Raw genomic sequence first — 20866 nt, forward strand, 5'->3', positions numbered from 1 at the left:
CTCTCCGATACCATCGAATTTGCACTGAGAATGCCTATGATCATCACCTCACACATTTCAAAACGGTTTTCACTCAATAAGGACACTCCTCCAGAGACAGAGATCACACTTTTGAAAGAGCCACCTGGATACCACATGAAGAATTGCTGCACTACACAAAGAAAATCCCCATGAATTGCACACCAGTAGTTATGACGAATCATCCCTCCCTGGAATCTATATGGAAAATCCTCAAACAGTTGCAACCCATACCAGAAGAAGACCCAGTTCTTAAAGAGATCTTCCCAGAACCATCTATCCTACCCTTTAAACAAGCACCAAACCTCGCCAACCTCATCACCAGAAGCAAACTTCCTGTGGCCCAAAATACACCAAATGGATCCAGACCATGCCATGACAAGAAATGTAAGACCTGCCAACACATCTCTACCACATATACTTGGACTTCAAAAAGGCCTTTGACCTGGTATCCCATGATGTCCTCATGGTCAACTTGGGAAAATGCGGCCTCGACTACGGTCCGGTGGCTAGGTAACTGGCTCCATGGTAGGACTTAAAGGGTACTGATTGATGGAACTGAGTCGTCATGGTGGAGGGTGACCAGTAGTGTCCCTCAGGAGTCAGTACTTGGATCAGTGCTCTTCAGCATGATCATTAATGATTTGGATTCAGGCATTATAAACAATCTGGCAAAATTCACTGATGACACCAAGCTATCGGGGAGTGTTAGCACACTCGAAGACAGGCTGGCAATACAGGCTGACCTGAACAGGCTCATGAAGTGGGCAGACCTCAGCTTGCTGTCATTTAATACAGAGAAATGTAAAGTGCTCCATCTGGGGAGAAATAACCCACAACACACTTATAGGCTCGGCAGTGCTACGCTTGCCTGCACCACAACTGAACGAGACCTGAGTGTCATGATTGACAACAAAATGAAAATGAGCTACCAATGCAATGCTGTAGTTGGCAGAGCTAATCAAACACTGGCAAGCATCACCGAGGTGTATCAAGCAAGTCAGAGGATGTCACTCCCGCTTTACTTAGCCTTGGTGAGACCATAACTGAAGTACTGAATCCAGTTCTGGGTGCCGCACTTCAAGAAGGACGTGGAGAAACTCTAGAGAGTCCAGAGGAGGGCCACACACATGATTAGAGGCCTGGAGACAAAGACGTATGAGGAGAGACTGAGGGACTTGGGATGGTTCAGTCTGGAGAAAAGAAGACTCAGGGGGGACTTGGTTGCAGCCTATGAGTATATCAGAGGCGTACATCAGTTTGGGGTAGCATCTATTCACCAAGCCCCCCACCAGGGGAGGACAAGAAATAATGGGCACAAGCTGATTGAAGATGGCTTCAGGCTAGACATAAGGAAAAACTTCTTTACAAGCTGAGTGCCGAGAGTTTGGAACAGGCTCACCCCAGAGGTGGTACAGTCATCCACCCTGGTGATCTTCAAAAAACATCTTGACGACCATCTTGCTGGGATCATTTGATCCCAGCAGTCTTTCCTGCCCACATGCAGGGGAGTAGGACCCAATGGTCTGGAAGGTCCCTTCCAGCCTCTAACAACTATGAAACCCCCAGAATAACTGTACCCCACAACAGAAGCATCAATATTCCTGAATCTTATACCTGCATCTCCAGACATGTAATATATCTCATCCAGTGGACTAAATGCCCTGATGGAGAATATGTAGGAGAAACCAAACAACAACTGCGTACCAGAATGAACCAAAAATCTATCAAAGACAAAAATACTCAATTACCTATGGAGACGCATTTCTCACAAGACAAACCACACTCTCTCCACTCTCTCAGTTCTAGTCCTCAAAGGGAATTTACAAAACACCTTTCGCAGACAAGCCTACAAACTTCACTTCAGCAACCAATTAGATACAAAAAATCATGGAGTAAATATAGATGTTGGATTTATGCCACATTATAACCAGCTTAACATCTGATACCCCCGATAACCTCTCATTATTTACCAGCTACATCTTATTACCAGGTCTCCATTCCCCTTTCTCCCCCACCCCACCACCTATTTCTCACCCACTGACTGCTTCAGTTTTCACTGACTGGCATTCTTGAATACTGGCCTCTGGCTTCTATTCTAGTCTATCCCATCCAGGATGAGCACAGAACAACTGCAGATGTTTCCTCAGCCTGAAAAATGGTGTTTGTACCTGAAAGCTTGCAAAGAACAATTTTTCCAACTACTTTAGTTAGTCTAATAGAAGGTATTGGATTTACCCAAAGAACCTTGATTGCCCCCAATTTTGGACATTATTAATGGTTTTCTGCCAAATACCATTTCAATTCCAGCTAAGAAGGCAGTCTTAGAATCTGCAAAGCTAGTGTGGTAGATTCCTGTCCTTGGAGGAGGGGACAAAAACCCTAGGAATGATTTCATTTGGGTAAGGAGAATATTTGTAAATATATGCTATTGGCACTGGTTTTACAACCCAGTCCTGATACCTTGTTCTGGGTGGACCCAACCCTCAGACCAGCTACAACTTCTTCCATTTAATTTTTATTGATTTTATTGATACACAGTGATAGCAAATAAAAGTAATGTAGGCAAAGCAAACAAAATAACCTCTCTCCTCCCCCCACTCTGCCCAATCCTACCTATCTACCAGTCCTATGGCTTCACAGAGGGATGGTATGCCTGGCCAGTACACAAGTGCCACTCTGTAGTTTTTTGCTTGAATCTCCGATGTCAACAGTCTTGGAGGTCAAGGGCTGAGGCCCACCCCCCTGATGGGGTGGGTGAGACGGGCCAGTGGTGTGCCCTCCTCCCACAGTGTCCTTGGGATCCACCCCATGCTGCTCTGAAAATCCTTCCATTTGTATTCTTGTCTCCCTGATGACTCTTCATTTTCAGGTACTGTTGATTAGTCTCCCTGTGGTTGTCATATTGTCCATGTTCTGTCCTATCAGCATATCCCTGTGTTTCTCAGACATATATCACATGCATACATCTTAATTTGGTCATTCCACTGGTACCTTAATTTGGGCATCCCTGACCTCCTAATTTGGTCAGTCCACCAAAACCAGAAATCCCAGGGACTTTGCAGCTGGTCCCTGTGACCGAATCCTAATTCCCTTATCTTTGTTATTGGTTTTCAGGGCATGTTTTCAATTTCCCAGCTTGCTTGTCTGGTAGTTTCAGGCACAGTGTCTGTCTCAAAGGCTGCAAATGTGAAACTTTGTCACAAACAAATTTTTAAAACTATTTAACACTTGTGGTTCCCCTGGACCATTGTTCTAATGCAATATCTACTTTACCGACAAACCAGTTCCAAAACGCAGATATCTAGATATCATTTTTTAGCCATCATATACTATTCCAAATTCACTTGTCACAATGGCCAACAGAAATAATGGACAGAACTAATTTAAAACTATACCATTCAATAAAGATGCAAAATGATTGGATGTTACCATTCCAAATGAAAAATTCACTAATGAAAAAATATTTAATTAGCTGAGTGTACAGACAACTTACCTCAGGGAAGCAGGGAGCAATTTATGACAATTTGTAAATGAGTGCACATTTTTGGTGAGGTCAACATGGTGTACAGTATAATCACATTATAATCTATGATAACAACTGTCATTTTGGTTTGCTCTTTATGACTTCATTTTGTGCTTTCTGAATGTAATGAAATTGATAGATGAATTTTTACCCTATGAGGTAAAAATTGAGAAAGACAGACCCAGACAATGATCCTCCCCCCGCCCCCCAGACACGTTAAAAGTTATGGGCCACATTTTGCTCCTTCGGAAGTTCCATGCTTGCAAAGAAGTTTGATTAAAGCACAGTTTTAACAAAGAAAGAAGACCAGTCCCCCTTACTTTGTACCATCAGCATTTTTATAAGCCACAGTAAAAACATCAGAGGGATTCAAAGAAACAACCTAATGGTCCTTATACTCTTTCATCCCAGTCTTTATGTATTATATACCTTTGTATAGGGCCTTCAGGGATTTGTGTATCTGGTATGATTTTTGTATCTAGCTTATCTCCTGTAATTCAACCCCAGATGGAGGATATTTATTGTAATAGTATGGAAATCCATAATTTCTACTATTCTTTTGTTGGCAGTCATTTCCAAAGAATACACAGTCTAATTAAATATTACCCTGTATGTAGTTTGGTTATCCCTCTATCCTCCATGTTTGTTCTCTTTCAGGGACACCTTGCACAAAATCTTTCTAATAAAGGAAGAATGGCAACTCTTGTTCAGTTGGGTTCAAGGTAGCCCATAGCTTTCAACACAGAAGGAAACGTTTTACATTCCAGATTCTTTCTTACCCTCAGAGAGAGAAGGGTGTGGAGCACCAGAGGTACACATCCCCCTGGAATCTTGCTCCTCCCCTCCCTGCTCCACACACAGTGCTTATGGCACAGGGCCCAACCACTATGGCCCACAGGTGACCATTTGGACAGCCCTTATCTACCTAAACAAGTAGCTGGATCATGACAAAAGTTAATTCCAAAATCAAACAATGGAAGCATGATCTTTCCCAATATGCCTCTCCCACCCCACCCACGGGTTGTGCCTGCTGCCCCATCCCCTGGTGGACCCCTGATCCCCTCCAGTTTGCTGGACCCCCAGCCCTCTGGCTACCCTCCCCCCAGTCTGACTTACCTCCCTCTAATGGCCCCAAATGTCTGTACTTAGCCATTGACTCAGGATTGACACGCCAGCCTTTGTTCCTTGCATCTAATGGCATAGGTTTTTTTGATGTATGTCTGGCTTCAAACTTGTATTGAACAAGATCTTTCAGTCAGTCCTAGTTAGTAGTAAAGGATGTACACGAAAAAATTATGTTAAAATGGGGAAGATACTGTAGTCGCCGGGCCTCATACATCTTGCCTCGGGCTTCCTTGCTCCGAGTGCTCACCAGTTCTAGGCTTGCCGTCGCAGGTGGCCTTCTGGGAGGTCTTTCCATGTGCTGCAGTCTGCCCTTTCTCGCCTGCCACGACTTGGATCTTTCAGTGGGTGGGGCTTCATGTAGCGCAGTTACCCTCGTCAGGTACCTACGTCGTAGATGCCTTCTGCGAGGCTCCTCCTCCCCTGCACCTCGCCATTACCCAGCCCGGCAGATCTTGGCTGTTTCTGTGGGTGCTCGAATAATTCCCCAGATACCCAAACAACAAGCTCACCCCTTGCTCTCACTCCCTGCTGTCATGCACTTAGCCCCTTCTAACCCGGGGAAACACAAAAGGAACCTTTAAAAACTCAACTAAAACTCTTTGGGCCTAATGAGAGGCGTAACCCTGCCCCTATTAGGCTTCCTAGTGGAGCCAGTAGCTTCTCTGCTCCTCTGCTTAACAACCGGATCACACGCTCATGGCTCCGGTCACTCGGGCTCGGTTCAGTAGCCCTCTCTTTCTATGTCTGATTCCCGCCACTCCTTGCCTGGTATCTTCCAGGGCAACCCTCTCTCCGGGTCCTCCCTGGCCCGTAGCCCTCTCTCCGTGTCTTCCCCAGACTGCAGCCTTCTCTCTGGGTCCTCCTCAGACCGCAGCCCTCTCTCCGGGTCTTCCTCAGTCCGCTGACCCCTCAGCGCCTCTGAGGCTCTTACCGCTGTCTCTCCCGGCTCACCCGCCGCTGTCGCGCTGTACTTGGGCTTTGGCTCGTCCCCGGGCTTCTTTAATTCTCTGTGGGGAGCACCGGCAGTCAGCTCCGGCGTTCTGCGCCTGCAACTGACTCCACCGGCCCGCCTCCCTCCCGGCAGCCACGTGCGCACCTCGTTCCTCTCCGCCTCCGGCCCTTTTATCGCCGCCGGCCGGCGATTAGGAGTGACGTCACCCGCCAACCGCAGGTGACTTAAGGCGTCATCCAGGCCACGCGCGAGCTTCTCCGGCCGTCCCTGCTCTTCCTCGCGTCCTGCGGTAAGTTTTTTTTTCTCCGTTCCGCCCCCTGCCTCTGGCTCTGGGATTCCCTCCATGGGCTCGGGAGTCTCCCCGGTCTCTCTCCGCCTGTGACAGATACATTTTACTGATAAAATAGTTTGAATTGTCTTATTGTGTTTCTAGACATTTTAAAAACATTGGTTCTTTCTCTATTTGGAGTGACTCAGCAGTCACAAATTTTTTTTCATTCTCCAGTAGAAAACTTGACTGTATGCTTGCACCTAGCCCTAGAAAGATTTCTGAGAAGCTTTTGTAAGAATCTCCCATCAGCCCTGAAACCACCATCATCACTGGTGTTTTAATGTTGACAACTTTGAACTCTCTAGTGAAGCACTAAGTCTCATGTTCATGACTCCACCTTTCTATCAAAGTTATTTGCTTAGATCTATATCAGCAATGCAGCTGCAAGAACTGAAAGACTCCATTTTAGTTGTCCCACCCAGTGTGATAAAGTTGGTTTCTTTGCAGGGGGGAGCTTGCTTTGTGGGGGGTTTTTTAAGTTCAGCTACATCTGAAATTTGTACAAAAGATGGTGTGGCAGTGCACTGTTTGTGCCTGCCACTTTAAGACCTGGGGCCAAGCAGCCAGCAGGTGCTTAATTGCGATGGCCATTTTAGAACTCTGGCTGCCCATATAAACAGGGCATTTTGCTGCTGGCTTGAGGCGCAGCAACATCACCTGGCTGTGAGGCTTCATGGAACACCTTGGAGGTAAGGGAGGAGCTGTAGGGGATGGTCAGGAGGCTCCTGGTCTTGGGCATGACCTGAACCTGCACCGTGTCAGGAGTGGGTGGCCTGGTGGGGCTCTCAGTGGCGCGGGAGCCCCCCAGGAAATGCCAGGCCAGTTACCACCCTGGTGAAAGGTGGGTCGGGGCACCTTAACCCCAGCTCACACAACCGAATGGATTACCCCCTTGTAGGGTCCGGAAAGTGGACCCCAGCGAAAGAATGGGGCCATAGACTCAGAAACCTATCTTGACATCCCCCGACTGGTCAATGCTGGGGCCAGGACTGGAAGGGTCGAAGGGCCAGGGGCCTCCACCACAAGGGACGCCCAGAGATGAGGGCCTGGGGTTCCGACTGGCCTGGAGGTGGGGCCAGGGCCAGTGTAGCCGAAGGTCCTGGGGGGACCATACCCATAAGGGGAAAGCAGCTCAGAGAGCTGTGCAGCCTAGAATGAAGGCAGAGTAGGCTGCCTGAAAGGAGGGATCCAGGTGGAGTTCAAATAGTAGGATTCTGGGGTCCAGAGTGGAGCTGGTGATGTTGACAACAGTGGATGACATCTGCGAGGCATGGGCTGTGGTTTAGGGAAAGTACAGAGCCGTAGATAGCGCCCCCTGGCATCGGGGCAAGTAATGGGCAGCCTCCTGCTTATTAAGATAATTAATTAATTAATTAATTAATTAATTAATTAACTAACATCAAGGTGTGGGGGGGTGAGAAGGCGGGTGGTTGGCTCAGACAGGTGGGTGGGCCAAAGGTAAATTGGCCCTGAGAAGGGCCCCCTGCTACAGATGGCTTCAGAGTCCCATATTATACAAGTTACTCGGCTACAGTGTGAGCCACTTAATTTTGTTTTCAGGTAAGGTTGGCAGCTAATTAAACTACTAATGGCTGTAGCCATGTGCCAGATCCAGTCACCTTCAATACTGGAGACACAGCTTAAACTGATTTAAGTGTGCCTGCTATATTTCAGTCTGGAACAGCTCCCTCTCAACTTTTTGTACCTCTTTATATTGTTAGTTGAGAGCCTGGGCTCAGCTTCTGTTCATCTGTCTGCACCTTATTAAGACTGGTTACAATGTTATTCATAATGCCTTGACTTTAACAACAAGTTTGAAATTGATGCAGCCCCAACAGTTTCAGAACTCCTAGAACCACAGAAATATAGCAGTTGAGAAGGGCACTTAATCCTTCTAGGCTATCTCACATGTTGAGCAATTTTCTGTTGCCAAATAGATCTGCTTATTAGACTGAACCTGTATTTCCAACCCACATGCACATCACAAAGAGGGGAAAATACACTATGGGTGACAGAAAAGCCCGGTCCTTTTCTCTGTGGAGAAAAATGTCCTTCAAATGATATTTTATGCTGTTTGCTTCATTTGTGGAGGCAAAAAGAGTGGTGCAATTTCTACGCAGTGGAAAGTAGATCTTAGGACATATGTACTGGCCTAAGAGTTAACTGAACTGCCAGCACCAAGGAGCAGTAGTGCAGTCATCCATGGCTCATGCAGCTTCAATAGGTTTTTTAAGGCTAGGGACAGACATTGCACATAAATCAGTTTAAGTGATCAGAAACTGGTTTAAACCTGTTGAAAAATGGCTGAAATCAGTTTGAGATAAACCTCATTGAATGTAGTATTAGACTTAACTGATTTGGCTCAAATTGGTTTATACAATGCCTGGCCCAGACCCCTTCCTCGTTTAAGTTAAATCAGAGTCCCCCAGAATCGCAGATGTCTTGCTGGGAGGAGCTCTGCTCTCTACTCCAGCCCAGCAGGGCTGACCCCACCCATCTGCTCCCTGGCTGCAGCTCTGGCAGAGACTGCAGATGCACTGGCATCTGCCTGGCTTCCTCCTACTCCCACCTTCCCCCCCCCAACACTAGTGCCTGCTCAAGCAGGGATCCCCCTTCCCCTCTGTCTTACACAGACACCTCTCAGCATTAGCTAGCATACTACATGCTGGCTGCATCCATGCTATGCGAGACAAAACAAAGGACAATGGCTTAGGGCTCTTCGGAGTTAATCAACAGGTAGCTGGCAATGTCCCTCCATTCCTTCCTTATAAAATGTTGTTTAAGAAGAGAAACTAATAAGAGATCCTTTTGTTTTGCTGATGGGGTGATTTATGCTGTGTAAACCCCTACTGGCTTCCTCACTGACCAGTGGGGACTGGAATCCCTCTCTAATCAAAGTGTCCTGATGGGGCCTGACCACACTCCCCTCCATTCAGCAGTATGGAAGGCAAGGGAGGGCTGCTCTAGTACCCCCCTGGCTTCTAGCCTGAGCCACTGCAGGCATTTCTTCAGTCCAGAGGCAGTGTCTGTGCAGTTGCAAACTTAATTCAGCCTAGGCAGGGTAGACTAACCTGCAAAGATTGAATCAATTCAGGCTCAGGCTTTTTGAATGTCTGTTCCTAGCCTACGAGTGTCTTATTATTAACATATGCAAAGAAGCAACATAGGGATCTGAATTATCATAGGTGACTGCTTCAACCATAGAGAAGTCCTCCAAACTCTGCTAGAATAGGACTCCAACCAGCTGTCTCTTTAATATTCTCTGCTTTAAGCCGCCTCTACACATGCAGGCAATAGGATCTAATGCACAATCTACACAATCACGCCTCCTGCCATGCCATGTGTGCATGACAGGAAGCAGCATTGTGGGGTTGCACATTAGATCCCACTGTGCTTTATTGCAGGTGCAGGTGGAGCTTAATCCTGGGCTTCCCCTGTACTGGCAAGAAACAAGCTCCCATAGCTGGAAGCTCCCTCAGCTGTGAGGGGTTCCTAGCTAACTGGGTTCCTTATGCACCCTTAAGGCTGGGTGATCATGGCAGCCATGATCTTTCAGCCCTGTAAGTGCAGGGAGTCTCCGGGGCTGGAAGATCATAGCAGCCATGATCTCCCAGCCTTGGGGGCTCCACCCACCCCTGGGGCTGGGAGATTGCAGCCAAGCCCCATGGCTGCCAGGACCCAGATGGGTCCTAGCCTTGGAGGGTGTGCTGCTGGGATCCAGTGTCTACAATTGCAGGTCTCTGGGTCCCTGCTACATGTGCAAATTAAAGCTTGACAGCAACCAGCTTTAAAGTTAGTATACATTTTTGAGGTCTAACTATAGCTGGTTGAAGATTTTTATTGTGTGATAGCTACTTTGCACATGTTGTTGGTGTCAAGGTAATTGCACAATCAACCAGTTAATGTGTTTTTTAGCAAGTGTTAATCCTTTCAGATCATGGTGCATGCATGAGAGGTCACCCAGACCTTTGGCGCACATGTCTAGGCAGGAGTTTGGAGGAGTGGAGGCTGCCCAGGCCTTCCATCCCCCACTTTACACCACTGAAACAGAATCCAAAGGCCAGAAGGTGCCTCCATGAATCCAGGCACTTGGTGCCTCCATGCCTGTAGTTTTATAAGTAGCCGAGATTCAAACCTGGGTCTTTTGTGTGGCAGACAAGGATTCTACCATTGAACCACAAGGAACTCCCAACTAGTTAATAGTACAATACATGTAACATGTAGAGGGGGCCATAGAAACTGCCTACAGTGAAACATCCACAGAAAGAAGAACTATTGGCTGTACAGTTATTGCAGTTCTTCAAGATGTATCCTTCCTATGTCTATTCTGCTACCTAACCTACTTACCCTCTGCTTCATTCTAATATTAGAAAAGCCTACGTTTGTCTGTCTGTCTGTAACACTTTATTCACGCTGATTGGCTGACAGAAATAGCGAATCAAAGTGCTCCAAACATGGGGGAGCACCACCATGATTCCAAAGCTCCTCTAAGGACTGGACAGAGGGTGGGGGAGCTGAGTCCAGCAGTGCTGGCTTCAGTTCCCCCATCCTGGTCCCTGTAAGAGGCAGAACAGCAGCAGCATGGGGTGTTAGGTGGTAGCACTCCATCCCACCCCCCTCCCCTCGCACCTCCCCCCCTCCCGCCCCATCATTCTTGACAGGCATTTGGCTAGTATGTATATCAGCAGTTTGCAAACTGTGGGTTGCCACTCCAAATGGGGTTGCAACATGAGTGGATGAGGTCATGGGGGTGAGGGGTCATGCTGAGGAAAAGTTTGGGAAGCACTGCTGTATATAATCTATGGGAATGATGATAGAAAAAGAACTGGGCTGACTGTTGGTCCTGCAGCACAAGGATAGCTTACATTCACATATGGACGTAAGTGGGTACCGCTGGCAAATATTCTCCAGTCTCAATGCATGGAATCCATGTATGACACACTATGGAAAACATACAAGGACAGTATAAATTCTAGTAGCTGTACGGCTATTTACCCTTCCTTGTAAATTGTGAAGTATGACAAAAATGGTTTAATGTGTACACTTGTTTACATAGAACATTTAAATTTTTCCTGTTATTTTTCTATTGAGAAATGTTGCTTTTCTAAAAATATATATGGCCTGTGTATGTAGAGCCATATAAAATGCTGTTTCTGTGGTATAAGGAATCATACCATTATGAAACGTATTGCTTTTCCTTTTTCACATAAGGATGATATTCACATCTGCCCTGTAAGTTCCATCAGATTCAGTCTTTCAATGTTCAGTGAATCCTCTGGCACAAATGTTAATGAAAATTGTTCTCAGAGGCCTCTGGCCCTTAGGCCCTGGTCATTTTAAAAGGTGCCATGGGATCTGAGCTCCAATCCCAACAATTGTGCCTTCTGCTATGCCACACATTGGACCTGATTCCTGGTGTCAAGACCATATCAATTGAGCCCTTTCTACTTGTCAGTGCATGATCATGATCCTGGGCTCCCCTTGCATCAACCAGGTGCCACCAGCCTGGCATGATCCAGTGCAGTGCAATCAGCTGATTGTTGGCACTGGCCCTGGGGCAGCCCTGAACCTGCTACATGTTCAATTTAAGGTGCTATACAAACCAGCCACAAAAAAGTTCTACCTTGTATGTGAAACATTCATTTGGCTGTTTGCCATTATATGGTCCTGGGCATGACTGCAAATTGCATCCAACTGGAGGGCCTGGTGGCAGTTTGGTGGGGCTACTTGTGGCTGGGTAGCTCCTATAAAATACCACAACATTGCAACCTCCAGAGTGAGTATAAGATGCTTCAAAACCCTGTCCCTCACTATCTTATGGGTACTCCTTGGTTGCAGAAAGGCTGAAGGACATCACCCTGACAGAAATGTGCCCTCACTGAGGCACTAGGCAGTCATCAGCAGTTCTTATCTGTTGCTTTCTGGCAGAAGCTACAGCCATTGAGGCATTGAATGTCTCTACTCAGTCTGGCCTTTAGATTCTGTTTCAGTGGTCTAAAGTGGAGATGGTAGTTCTTGGGCAATCTCTACTGCTCCATACTCTTGCTTGGGCATACATGTCGAAGATCTTGGGATAGTCATAGGACTCCATAAAAGCAGATTCATCAGGCACCTGACTAGACCTCTTACATGCACACCATGATCCAGAGATTGACTGTTGCCTACTTCGATGTCTTAAATTGGGTGCATGTGTAAAACCCTTGCCATTTATGCTGTGATTAATACAATAATTATGGCATAAATGTAACTTATAGAGGTGTCCTGAGTCACTGAAGGTTGTAATTTATTGTACATATTTGAAGCCCCTACATTGTTTTTCAAGTGTTTTCCAAGGCACCAAAAACTAAACAAGCTGTTTCATGGTATTCTCAGACACATGAATGCTGTGCCAATCATTCATTAAAGCGTCCAATACTTTTTCATTTTTTTCTGGTTACTGTTGATTACCTAGCTTCTTGTGGCTAATAAGGTTGTTTCTTTTTATTCTCTCTCCTGACTGACGTATACCAAAAGTTAGTGTCTGGTGAACGGAATAAATGGCATATTGATATACTTGGATATCAGACTTCTGAATGTTCTGGGAGGAAAAGGGTAATGCAGCTTAACTTGTATTCAGATGCATCTCAGTGCATTGCTCCATAATATCCACTATCAAGTGATGCGTGCTACAGGAAAGCCTATAAATAAATGACATATTTACTTTCCAAATTTAAATCAGTACATTTCAAAAGCATATGCCTGTATTTCACAAGGCATGTTTAATATACAGGATTTAATATGTGGTTCTGTTTTCTGCTTTTCAAAAACTCTGCAAAATAAGTCATTCAAAAGAAAAATAAACAGTCTGTCTTGTCCATATGTTCCAAATAATTCTTGCAGTATTTTTTCAATACTTCACATTAGAAGAGGATGAATAGTCACTCACTTTTAAACACAGGAAAAATAAATTGTGACCATGTAGAAGCCATACAAATGTTAGTTCTAAGAACTAAAGTAATTTAAAAAAAAAACCCTGCACTTTGGCACACTATTTTCTTTTTTTTTTAAAGACCAGAACACCAAATGTACTGCATGTTTAGAACTCTCATGAATATATAGATTGCAGGTAGATCCCATAGATTCAGAGATTCATATAAGTAGGGTCAGAAGGGACCTGAACAGATCATCAAGTCCGACCCCCTGCCATGGCAGGAAAGAGTCAAATGACCCCAGCGAGGTGTTCATCCAGCCTCCTCTTAAAGACCCCAGAGTAGGAGTCATCACCACTTCCCTTGGAAGTTGGTTCCAGATCCTAACCACCCTGACTGTGAAGTAGTGCCTTTGGATATCTAGTCTAAACCTACTCTCTAACAATTTGTGGCCGTTGTTCCTTGTTACCCCAGGAGGCGCTAGGGGGAACAGGGTCTCTCCCAAACCCTGCTGGTCCCCCCTGGTGAGTTTATAGACAGCCACCAGGTCCCCCCTCAGCCTTCTCTTGCGAAGGCTGAACAAGTTAAGGTCCCATGCTATTAAAAAAATATGTTAGCCTAAAACAATGAAAAACATTACCAAGTTAAGTGAAGATAGATCGTTTCAAAGTAATTGTTTTTAAAAAGGAATAATGTAATGAAACAATCTAAGACAAGAAGTCTGGTGGATCTGTGATTTAATGGGAAAAGCTGAGGAAAAAACAACTGGACATGGGTGTGGTGGGGGGAGAGGTGGTGCTGGAAATTTGGACTGCAAACCATGGTAAAGGAAGGTTACAATTAGCTGCTGAGCAAGGTGAGTAGAACTAGGATCTAATCTGACGAGGAGAAAAAGGGGCTTAGCCAAGAAAGGATGAAGGAAGAGACTAGAAAGAGAAGATGCATTTAGGGGAGGCTGGGCCTGTGGAACAGAACCATAGCAGATGAGAGAGATTGGTCAGATGAGAAGAGATGAGCCACCTTAATTTTGGCATTTTGGATTGTTGAGTGCTTCGCTTTGCAACCTTGCTAATGTCCTGTTAATGTAGTTTTCGGTCTACAATATAGGACAGAGTAAGCATGCCCATAATTTTTGTATATCCATTATGTTTTGATACCTCTGAGTATAAGTTTATCTTTCAAAGAGTATGGTAATTTAGATTACCTGAAAGGAATGTAAGGCAATAGTGCTGTGCAATTTTGAGTCAACTCTTAGAGTCCTTGATCCTAGAGCAGTTTCAGTTGCTAGCATTTTTTAAAGCAGGGGTGTCAAAGATATGGTGTTCAGAGCCACGTCATCCAGCTCACAGGGCTGCTGGGGTGACTGGGAATGCGAGGCAAAACCCACAACCAAATTCCATGGTACGGCTATGGGTGTATTCCAGCATTGGTAGAGCAAGACATGGCTGTTAATCTCTGCAGCTCCCTTGCCTGACCCAAAGGTTCAAGCACCACAGTGTTTAACATTGCTGATTGTTTCACTGCTGCATCTGGATCCAGCCTGTGGGGGGGCCAAGTGAATTTGACAGCCCTAATTTAAAGTGTCCTTAAGATTGTCCCTGTTATATCTGATTATCAACAATTAATAAAGCCATTATTTGCAACAAAGAAAAACATGAACCCAGTAGTGTTCTGACAATGCCCAGTTTCTCCTGGCTATAGCTACTGTGTAAAATGCAGTAGCATAGATACTTGGAGGATTCCTTGGAAAATACCAAGGCAAGCAGATCTACTCAGTTTATCTTTATTTCAGTGGCATGCGGTGCAGAACGGAAAGAACAGGGCCAAAGATCTTGCCTTCTATAACATAGATATGTTTCTTTCTCTTGATTTCAGGCCTGTAGTTTATGTTCTAGATTCTTATGTTATCTATTTGTATCTCTCTTTAAAAGACTTGGATTGGAAACAGAAGACGGAAATATCGTTTAATGGGGATTGAAGTCCCACCCCCTAGAGGAGGCCCTGCTGATTTCTCTGATCAATCAGAATTTGGTACTAAATCATCGCTTACTCCAGGAGAAGAAATTGCTACCGAAGTGAGTGATGATAATGATAGGAATGATGAAGTATCAATCTGCTTATCCGAAGGAAGTTCACAAGGTAATTGAAGCTGTAGTTATTACTCTGTATCCTTTTTTTCCCATTAGATGCCCTTCATATGATTTTTAATCCTGTCTGACGTACACATTCTAAAATATCTGAAATAATTGCTTTTCTTACATGGACAGGTATTAATAAATTCAGACCTCTATTTTTTTAGTCGCAGTCATAAGCTGATATGACAGGGGCAAGTTTTTTTATATTTATTTAGATAGTTATGTAGATTTATACAAGCTGTAATAAGAGTATGCATTTATTCTTTTAGCATCCTTTAAAAAATGCACAAAAATAAGCTAACAAGTCAGTTCTCTTCAATCACTTCAGATGCATAATCAGGTCAGTGAAGTCAGGTTACAGCAAAAACAGAAATTCTAGCCTAAGCACTTTCTAAGATGCCTTGGATGTCTCTTCGCCAGCTAGGTAATAATCAGGAGAATTGGATGGCAGAGTCTGTGGTACTAGGCTTTGGTGAGGGTACATATGCATTTGTACATATTTTGCATGTATGCGTTTGTACACGTGTCTGAATAAATGTGCATTCCCACTCTTGCAATTTCATTATTCTGAATGTTAAAAGGGAATAGAAGACAAGCTCATTTATGTCATACAGAACAGAATGACCAAAGCAAGTCATCCGTGTCTCCCCTTCCTTCTCCTTCTTTTAATTAAAACTCTGGGCCCTAAGGCAGATGAACTCTACTATTTTTTATATTTCACTGGCTTTGTATGTTCAGCTAATTGCTCCCAGCATTTCTGATTAGAAGAGATCAATAAGGCCTGCACATCTAGACTAAAAGGGATGCTATTTTAGTGCATGCTATGGCAGTCAGATTTGATCTTGTCTGTCTGTTTGAGTAATTTAAAGGAAAGAGTTGGAGAAATTGAGAACTGTTAGGAACAAACTTGCAATGTCTTTGTCAAAGACCACTCTAAGGAATAAAGAAGATGATACCGAATTGGGCAGAAGTATTGAAAGCCAAGTAAAATGCAAAGCTCTTAGAATCCTTGACATGCCTGAGGGGGAATGAACTGGTCCAACAGGATTTTTATTTTATATATATATATATACACACACACATATATATATATAAAAATATGAACTTTTTGCAGTTAAAGTGCAGGATGACACTCTTCATCGAGCTAGGCAGTTTGAAACTCAGGATACAGCTTTAAGGGATACAGGCAATGAGAAGAAGCTTATAAGGTTTATGGAGCCACAGGACAAGTGCAGGATTTCCTTACCAACTAAGAGTGAAAGGGAGATTATGTATTCTAACAGAAGGATTATTTTCCTTCTTGTCCCAACTTCAAAATAAATCGAGCTGCAGTTAAACAGTTCTGGAAAATAAATACAATGGGTACACCAACAATAATTAATTATTTGATAAAATAACAGTTACCACAACCTTCCCAAGTTTGCAAAAACGTTTCTAAATTTACAAATAAGACCTCAGTGGTAGTTTAATGCAAATAATCCTTAAGACTTCCTTTAATGAAAAATCTCCTGCCAGCTCTAGTGTCAAACTCTCAGACTGAAGTTGTAAATACTGAAATGTTGGTGTTTGATGTAGGAGATTAACAGGAATTATGTTTGTCTTCTCAAGGCATGGTGATTTGACATGTTGTACAGTCCCTTTTGGTTTAAAAATCATAGAAGATGTCACCCAATAGTAAATTTTAGACAAATCCATGAAAAAATGCATTAAAGATACTGAACTTAAAATCTAAGAAAAAGTAAAAGAGCAAATGTATTTGTTTCTGCAGAAGAAGCCAATGAAGCTCTTCAAAATGAAGATATTGGCCATAAAGAAGAGGATCAAAATCCAGTATCTGCAGATAATGTGGTATATACAGTTTTCGTAACCTATTTATTCAATCTCTTATTACTGTTGACACAGTATTCCAAAGGCAGAGCTTTTTGTATAGTGAAAATTTCAGTTGAATATTCTGTTAAAAAGAACCTCTTTTTATAACATAAACAATAAAGACCGTAGTAATTGATAAAAATGTCACATTCAAGAGAAAAAAATATTTTTTTCATATAATTTGAAGAGCAGAAATCTTGTGCTTTAGAAGTTAATTGTGTGAAAGCATGTCTCCATAATAGCTTCTGATATCAGAGGCCGTGAGTTTAAATCTTTACGTGGCCAAGAGGTTGAGTACTGTAGTCTTTTCTTAGTTTCTGTTTGGGTACAAAACCAGTCTTGACATCTGGCATGAAATGGAAAGAAGAATGGCAAAGAACAAGCCTGTGTTCTTGCACTTTGGGGTGCAACACATTTTAGTTTTACAAAATATTTTTACAAGAAGCAAGTAAGAGTGAGCAAATATATAAACTAATGAAGATATCAATAAAAAATATTACTTTGAGTAGCTTGGACAAAGTGAGGAGGCCAGGTCTCTCCAGCTTCTTATCCACAGAGTTCATACAGACTTTGTTGGTATTTAATTCAGAACTGCATATGTAGGGTTCCTCCCATCTTCCTGATGGGAGCGGTATACTTTTAAAATTGTACTATTACTGCAAATGAAACTTGCATTATAGATGTGGGGTGGAAATTAAAACCCTTTCCCCTTTTATCATTGAAAATATGGACTGTTCTAAAAGAAGATAAAGCACAGAATGGCTGTAATGTGGCAAAAGAGCATGGTGGCATTAAGTATTGACATTGTATTGCAAACTTATCTCTTCAGAAGGGTTGTGCCAGGTATGCTGGAAGTGTTTTCTGTCCAATTCATACTAGTTTAGTAGGTAAACATGAAAAAGTTTCACAGAAGTTGTGATGAACTTTGATCCTGCAAGGAATTGATATTTGATGGCAGAACTCCACCCATAAAAGTACTTGGGACTGTAGCATTATTTGATCTGCAGCTACTTAGATGTTCTGTGAAGAAGAACAAGTCTTGATGCTACTAAAACTTAATTATATGCTTCATTATAATGTGTTTAATAGTGTTTAATAATTATATGCCTTGAAAATCATAGCCTCAAACCTAGTGTCCTGCATGATAATTTTCATGCAAGTTCATCATTGGCTACATAGAATGCACTGTTTCTACCACTGATGAATGTGATCCATGTGGTTTTACTAGCTATTTTTATGCTTATGTTAAGCAAAATATCAGATTTTTATCTGTGTGTATTCACTTAATTTTGTGAAAATTCTTTGGAAGCTTTTTAACTTTTTCAAGCATAAGTCCAATTAGGAACGTTAGGCTTATAACACACACAGCTGACGAGCTTTATTGGGCAACACAGATGTTGCCTATTGTAATGAGCTGGGGCAAGGCAGCACAATATGTGTGCGCAGGGTGTCTCTCTGCAAGCAGGGAACCTTGGTAGGTGCTCCCAGGGCTTCAGGGGCGTAATCCTGCATGGAAATTCTCAGGGCTCATCGGATCAGGTGAACTCTGAGTGCACCTACCTGGGGTAGCTGGAGAGGGTGGACATCTGTCACAAAAAAAATGGCACACTTCTTTTTCTACCTGCCTTTGTGACCAAAATTTTGGGCAATTGTGACATAACAAAGGGGCATGAAAATCTGTTTCCTTGGGTTTTGTGCAGCCATAAAATTTTTTATGGTTGTACAAAGGGAATGTCTATTTGCAGCCTTAGAGATCAGTGTTATAATCCTACTTTAAATATAAATTATTTCAGTCACTAACTAGTATAATCATGTTTTGTGCTTTTTTTTTTTTTTTTTTTTTTTTTTTTTTTTTTTACAGTGTTTAGCACCACATACGTGGTGTTTTGCAATGTGTTATTTTTTTTTAGGAAAGTCTCAGTGAAGTGAGAAGAATGATATTGAAAGTATATTGTGATAGGATAAAGTATGTCAAGTTTATGGATTTTTACAGTGCCCATGAGGTGGTTTTTTTTGGTATTTTTATTCATATTTAAATTAGATTTCTACCATATGGAATGAATGTAAATCAGTTAGTGGTAGGAGGCTGGCATTCTTGCCAATAAATCAAGAAAGAGAAACTGCAAACAGCTGAAACCATATATTTTTGCTCCTTTTTTGGATGAGAAAAGTAATGAAGCAATGATGTTAGAAGAAGCTTTTATTCAACTATACTTCACTGCTTCAATTAGTATTTATCCTTTATGGGTTAATTCATAATAAACATAAGCTGTTTTTAACATTGTTTAATAAAACTCAGGCAGAGGCTCAAGGACTCCTGTTAGTACCTTCATACAAAAGTGCTACTCGGGCAATCTCTCAGCTCGGAGAAAGTTCTTTGCAACACAAGCATTATTTTCTACACCAGTTCTCTGCACCCTGCCTGCATTTTATCCAATAGAAGTTTCCTCTTAATGTGGCTAGGTGTTTTACAATCCCAGTATGTCCAGCAGCTTTTTCAAGGTATCTGGTATACCCAGCTGGTAACTACCATCACTTGCTGATTATTCACATCTTAACAGTATTTCATTTTTAAACTTTAGATTTTCATACTGTCACCAGAAGGGTATTCTATGAATGGAATTACTATGCTAATGGCATTATTATGGTTTTCTAAACAGATGCTACTTCCTAAGGTGGCTGCATTTACCAAATGGTTTTCTAGTCATACAGTATGCTGATATCAGATTTTGGAATGTCCTTAACTGCTGTTTCAGCAGCTGGGCCAGTGTCATTTGCCCTCTTGTAAATTACAGGAAGAGAGGAGGCAGCTGTTTCTTCCTAAACGTGCTCTTTCTCTTGAACAGCCAATTCCTTGCTCTGCTGCTTAGGGCTGTGTTTGATCTTAGCATCTAAACAAGACTGCCTGGACAGTGCCTGTGGTCAGGACTGTGTGTGACAGTGAACTCTGGCAAGCTGCTCCTCAGGATCCCTCAGTCTAAATAACCACTGCATGGGTGCATGGTCTGTCTGTCCTGCCTACAACTTTCCTTCATATGAATAGTGGTAGAAAATGTTCAAATGATTTAAACATTGCTAGAAGTTCCTTTCCTGTAATAAGCTGCTGCCCTTGAGTGCTTTGTGTTGTTGTTTCAATAAGTCCCTAAACTTAAAGCACCAACATTTTGGCCCAGTATGAAAGCTGTTTTGAAATATGGGTAAGCTGAGAAAGGATCAGTTAAAAGAGTCTTTTCAGTTCTGAAAATGGTAAGTCACATTTGGACAACTGAAGTGGTTTTCCTTTCTCACCCAGCTAGACAGTGATTTTGCAATATTGGCAAACCCATAAACAAACCTTCTGTGCTAGGAGCAGGGCCCTACAAAACTCTGTCCATCTGTGGGTGTCTGGGGAATGGGCCAGTCAGTTCTGCCAGCCTCTGTTTTCTTTCTGTTAGTGAGAATTCTCTCCTTGATGATTCAGTGCCCAAAGTAAATTACAGGGGGGGTTGAAACCAGATGCATTTCTGTAGGTCCAATTTCATATGGGCAGCCTTAACTTTATCACAAACCGTTTCAAAATGGAAGTTTGTTTTTTTTGTTCAAAGTATTGAAGCATGCAGGATATCCTATCCATATAACAAACAGGATGAAAATGGTATGTCATGTAATATCCTTTCCAATGCAGTTGATGCATTGCACACACTGGAAATCATCTCTTTAAATTACTGTGGGTCTTGCCCTACTGTAAAAGGCAGCCTTTTCCCTGTTCTTTGGATCTGCTTTCATTTGCTATTTTCCAGTCTGGAAAACCAGACTGAACCTACTACAGCATTCAGTGTATCCACTTGCTCTTTATGGTAGCAGATAAGAAGGACCTTCATTTAATTTTCTGTAGCCCACACCAGAGCAGATGCTGCCACCTTCTTTGTTCCTTAGCCAGAACTAGGCTGATGCCTGAGGGAATGCCTGAAGTCTCTATTATACGTCTCTCTGGTACATTTCCTCAGTTGGTTGTTAGCCTGC

The 20866-nt window shown here is 43.1% G+C and overlaps 1 protein-coding gene across 7 annotated transcripts in view; it reads left to right on the forward strand.

Moving 5' to 3' along the window:
- The window catches only part of HDX (highly divergent homeobox), a 103050-nt gene that overhangs the window by 60052 nt on the left and 22132 nt on the right, over positions 1 to 20866 (forward strand). For all 7 annotated transcript variants that reach the window (XM_006026980.3, XM_006026978.3, XM_006026979.3 and 4 more), the window contains 2 exons: positions 14792 to 14999; positions 16764 to 16843. In XM_006026980.3, coding sequence (XP_006027042.1) covers positions 14792 to 14999; positions 16764 to 16843 — 288 coding nt within the window. The remainder of the gene's footprint in view (positions 1 to 14791; positions 15000 to 16763; positions 16844 to 20866) is intronic.

The sequence above is a fragment of the Alligator sinensis genome, unplaced genomic scaffold, assembly GCF_000455745.1.
Source record: "Alligator sinensis unplaced genomic scaffold, ASM45574v1 scaffold666_1, whole genome shotgun sequence".
In the NCBI taxonomy this organism is placed as follows: Eukaryota; Metazoa; Chordata; order Crocodylia; family Alligatoridae; genus Alligator; species Alligator sinensis.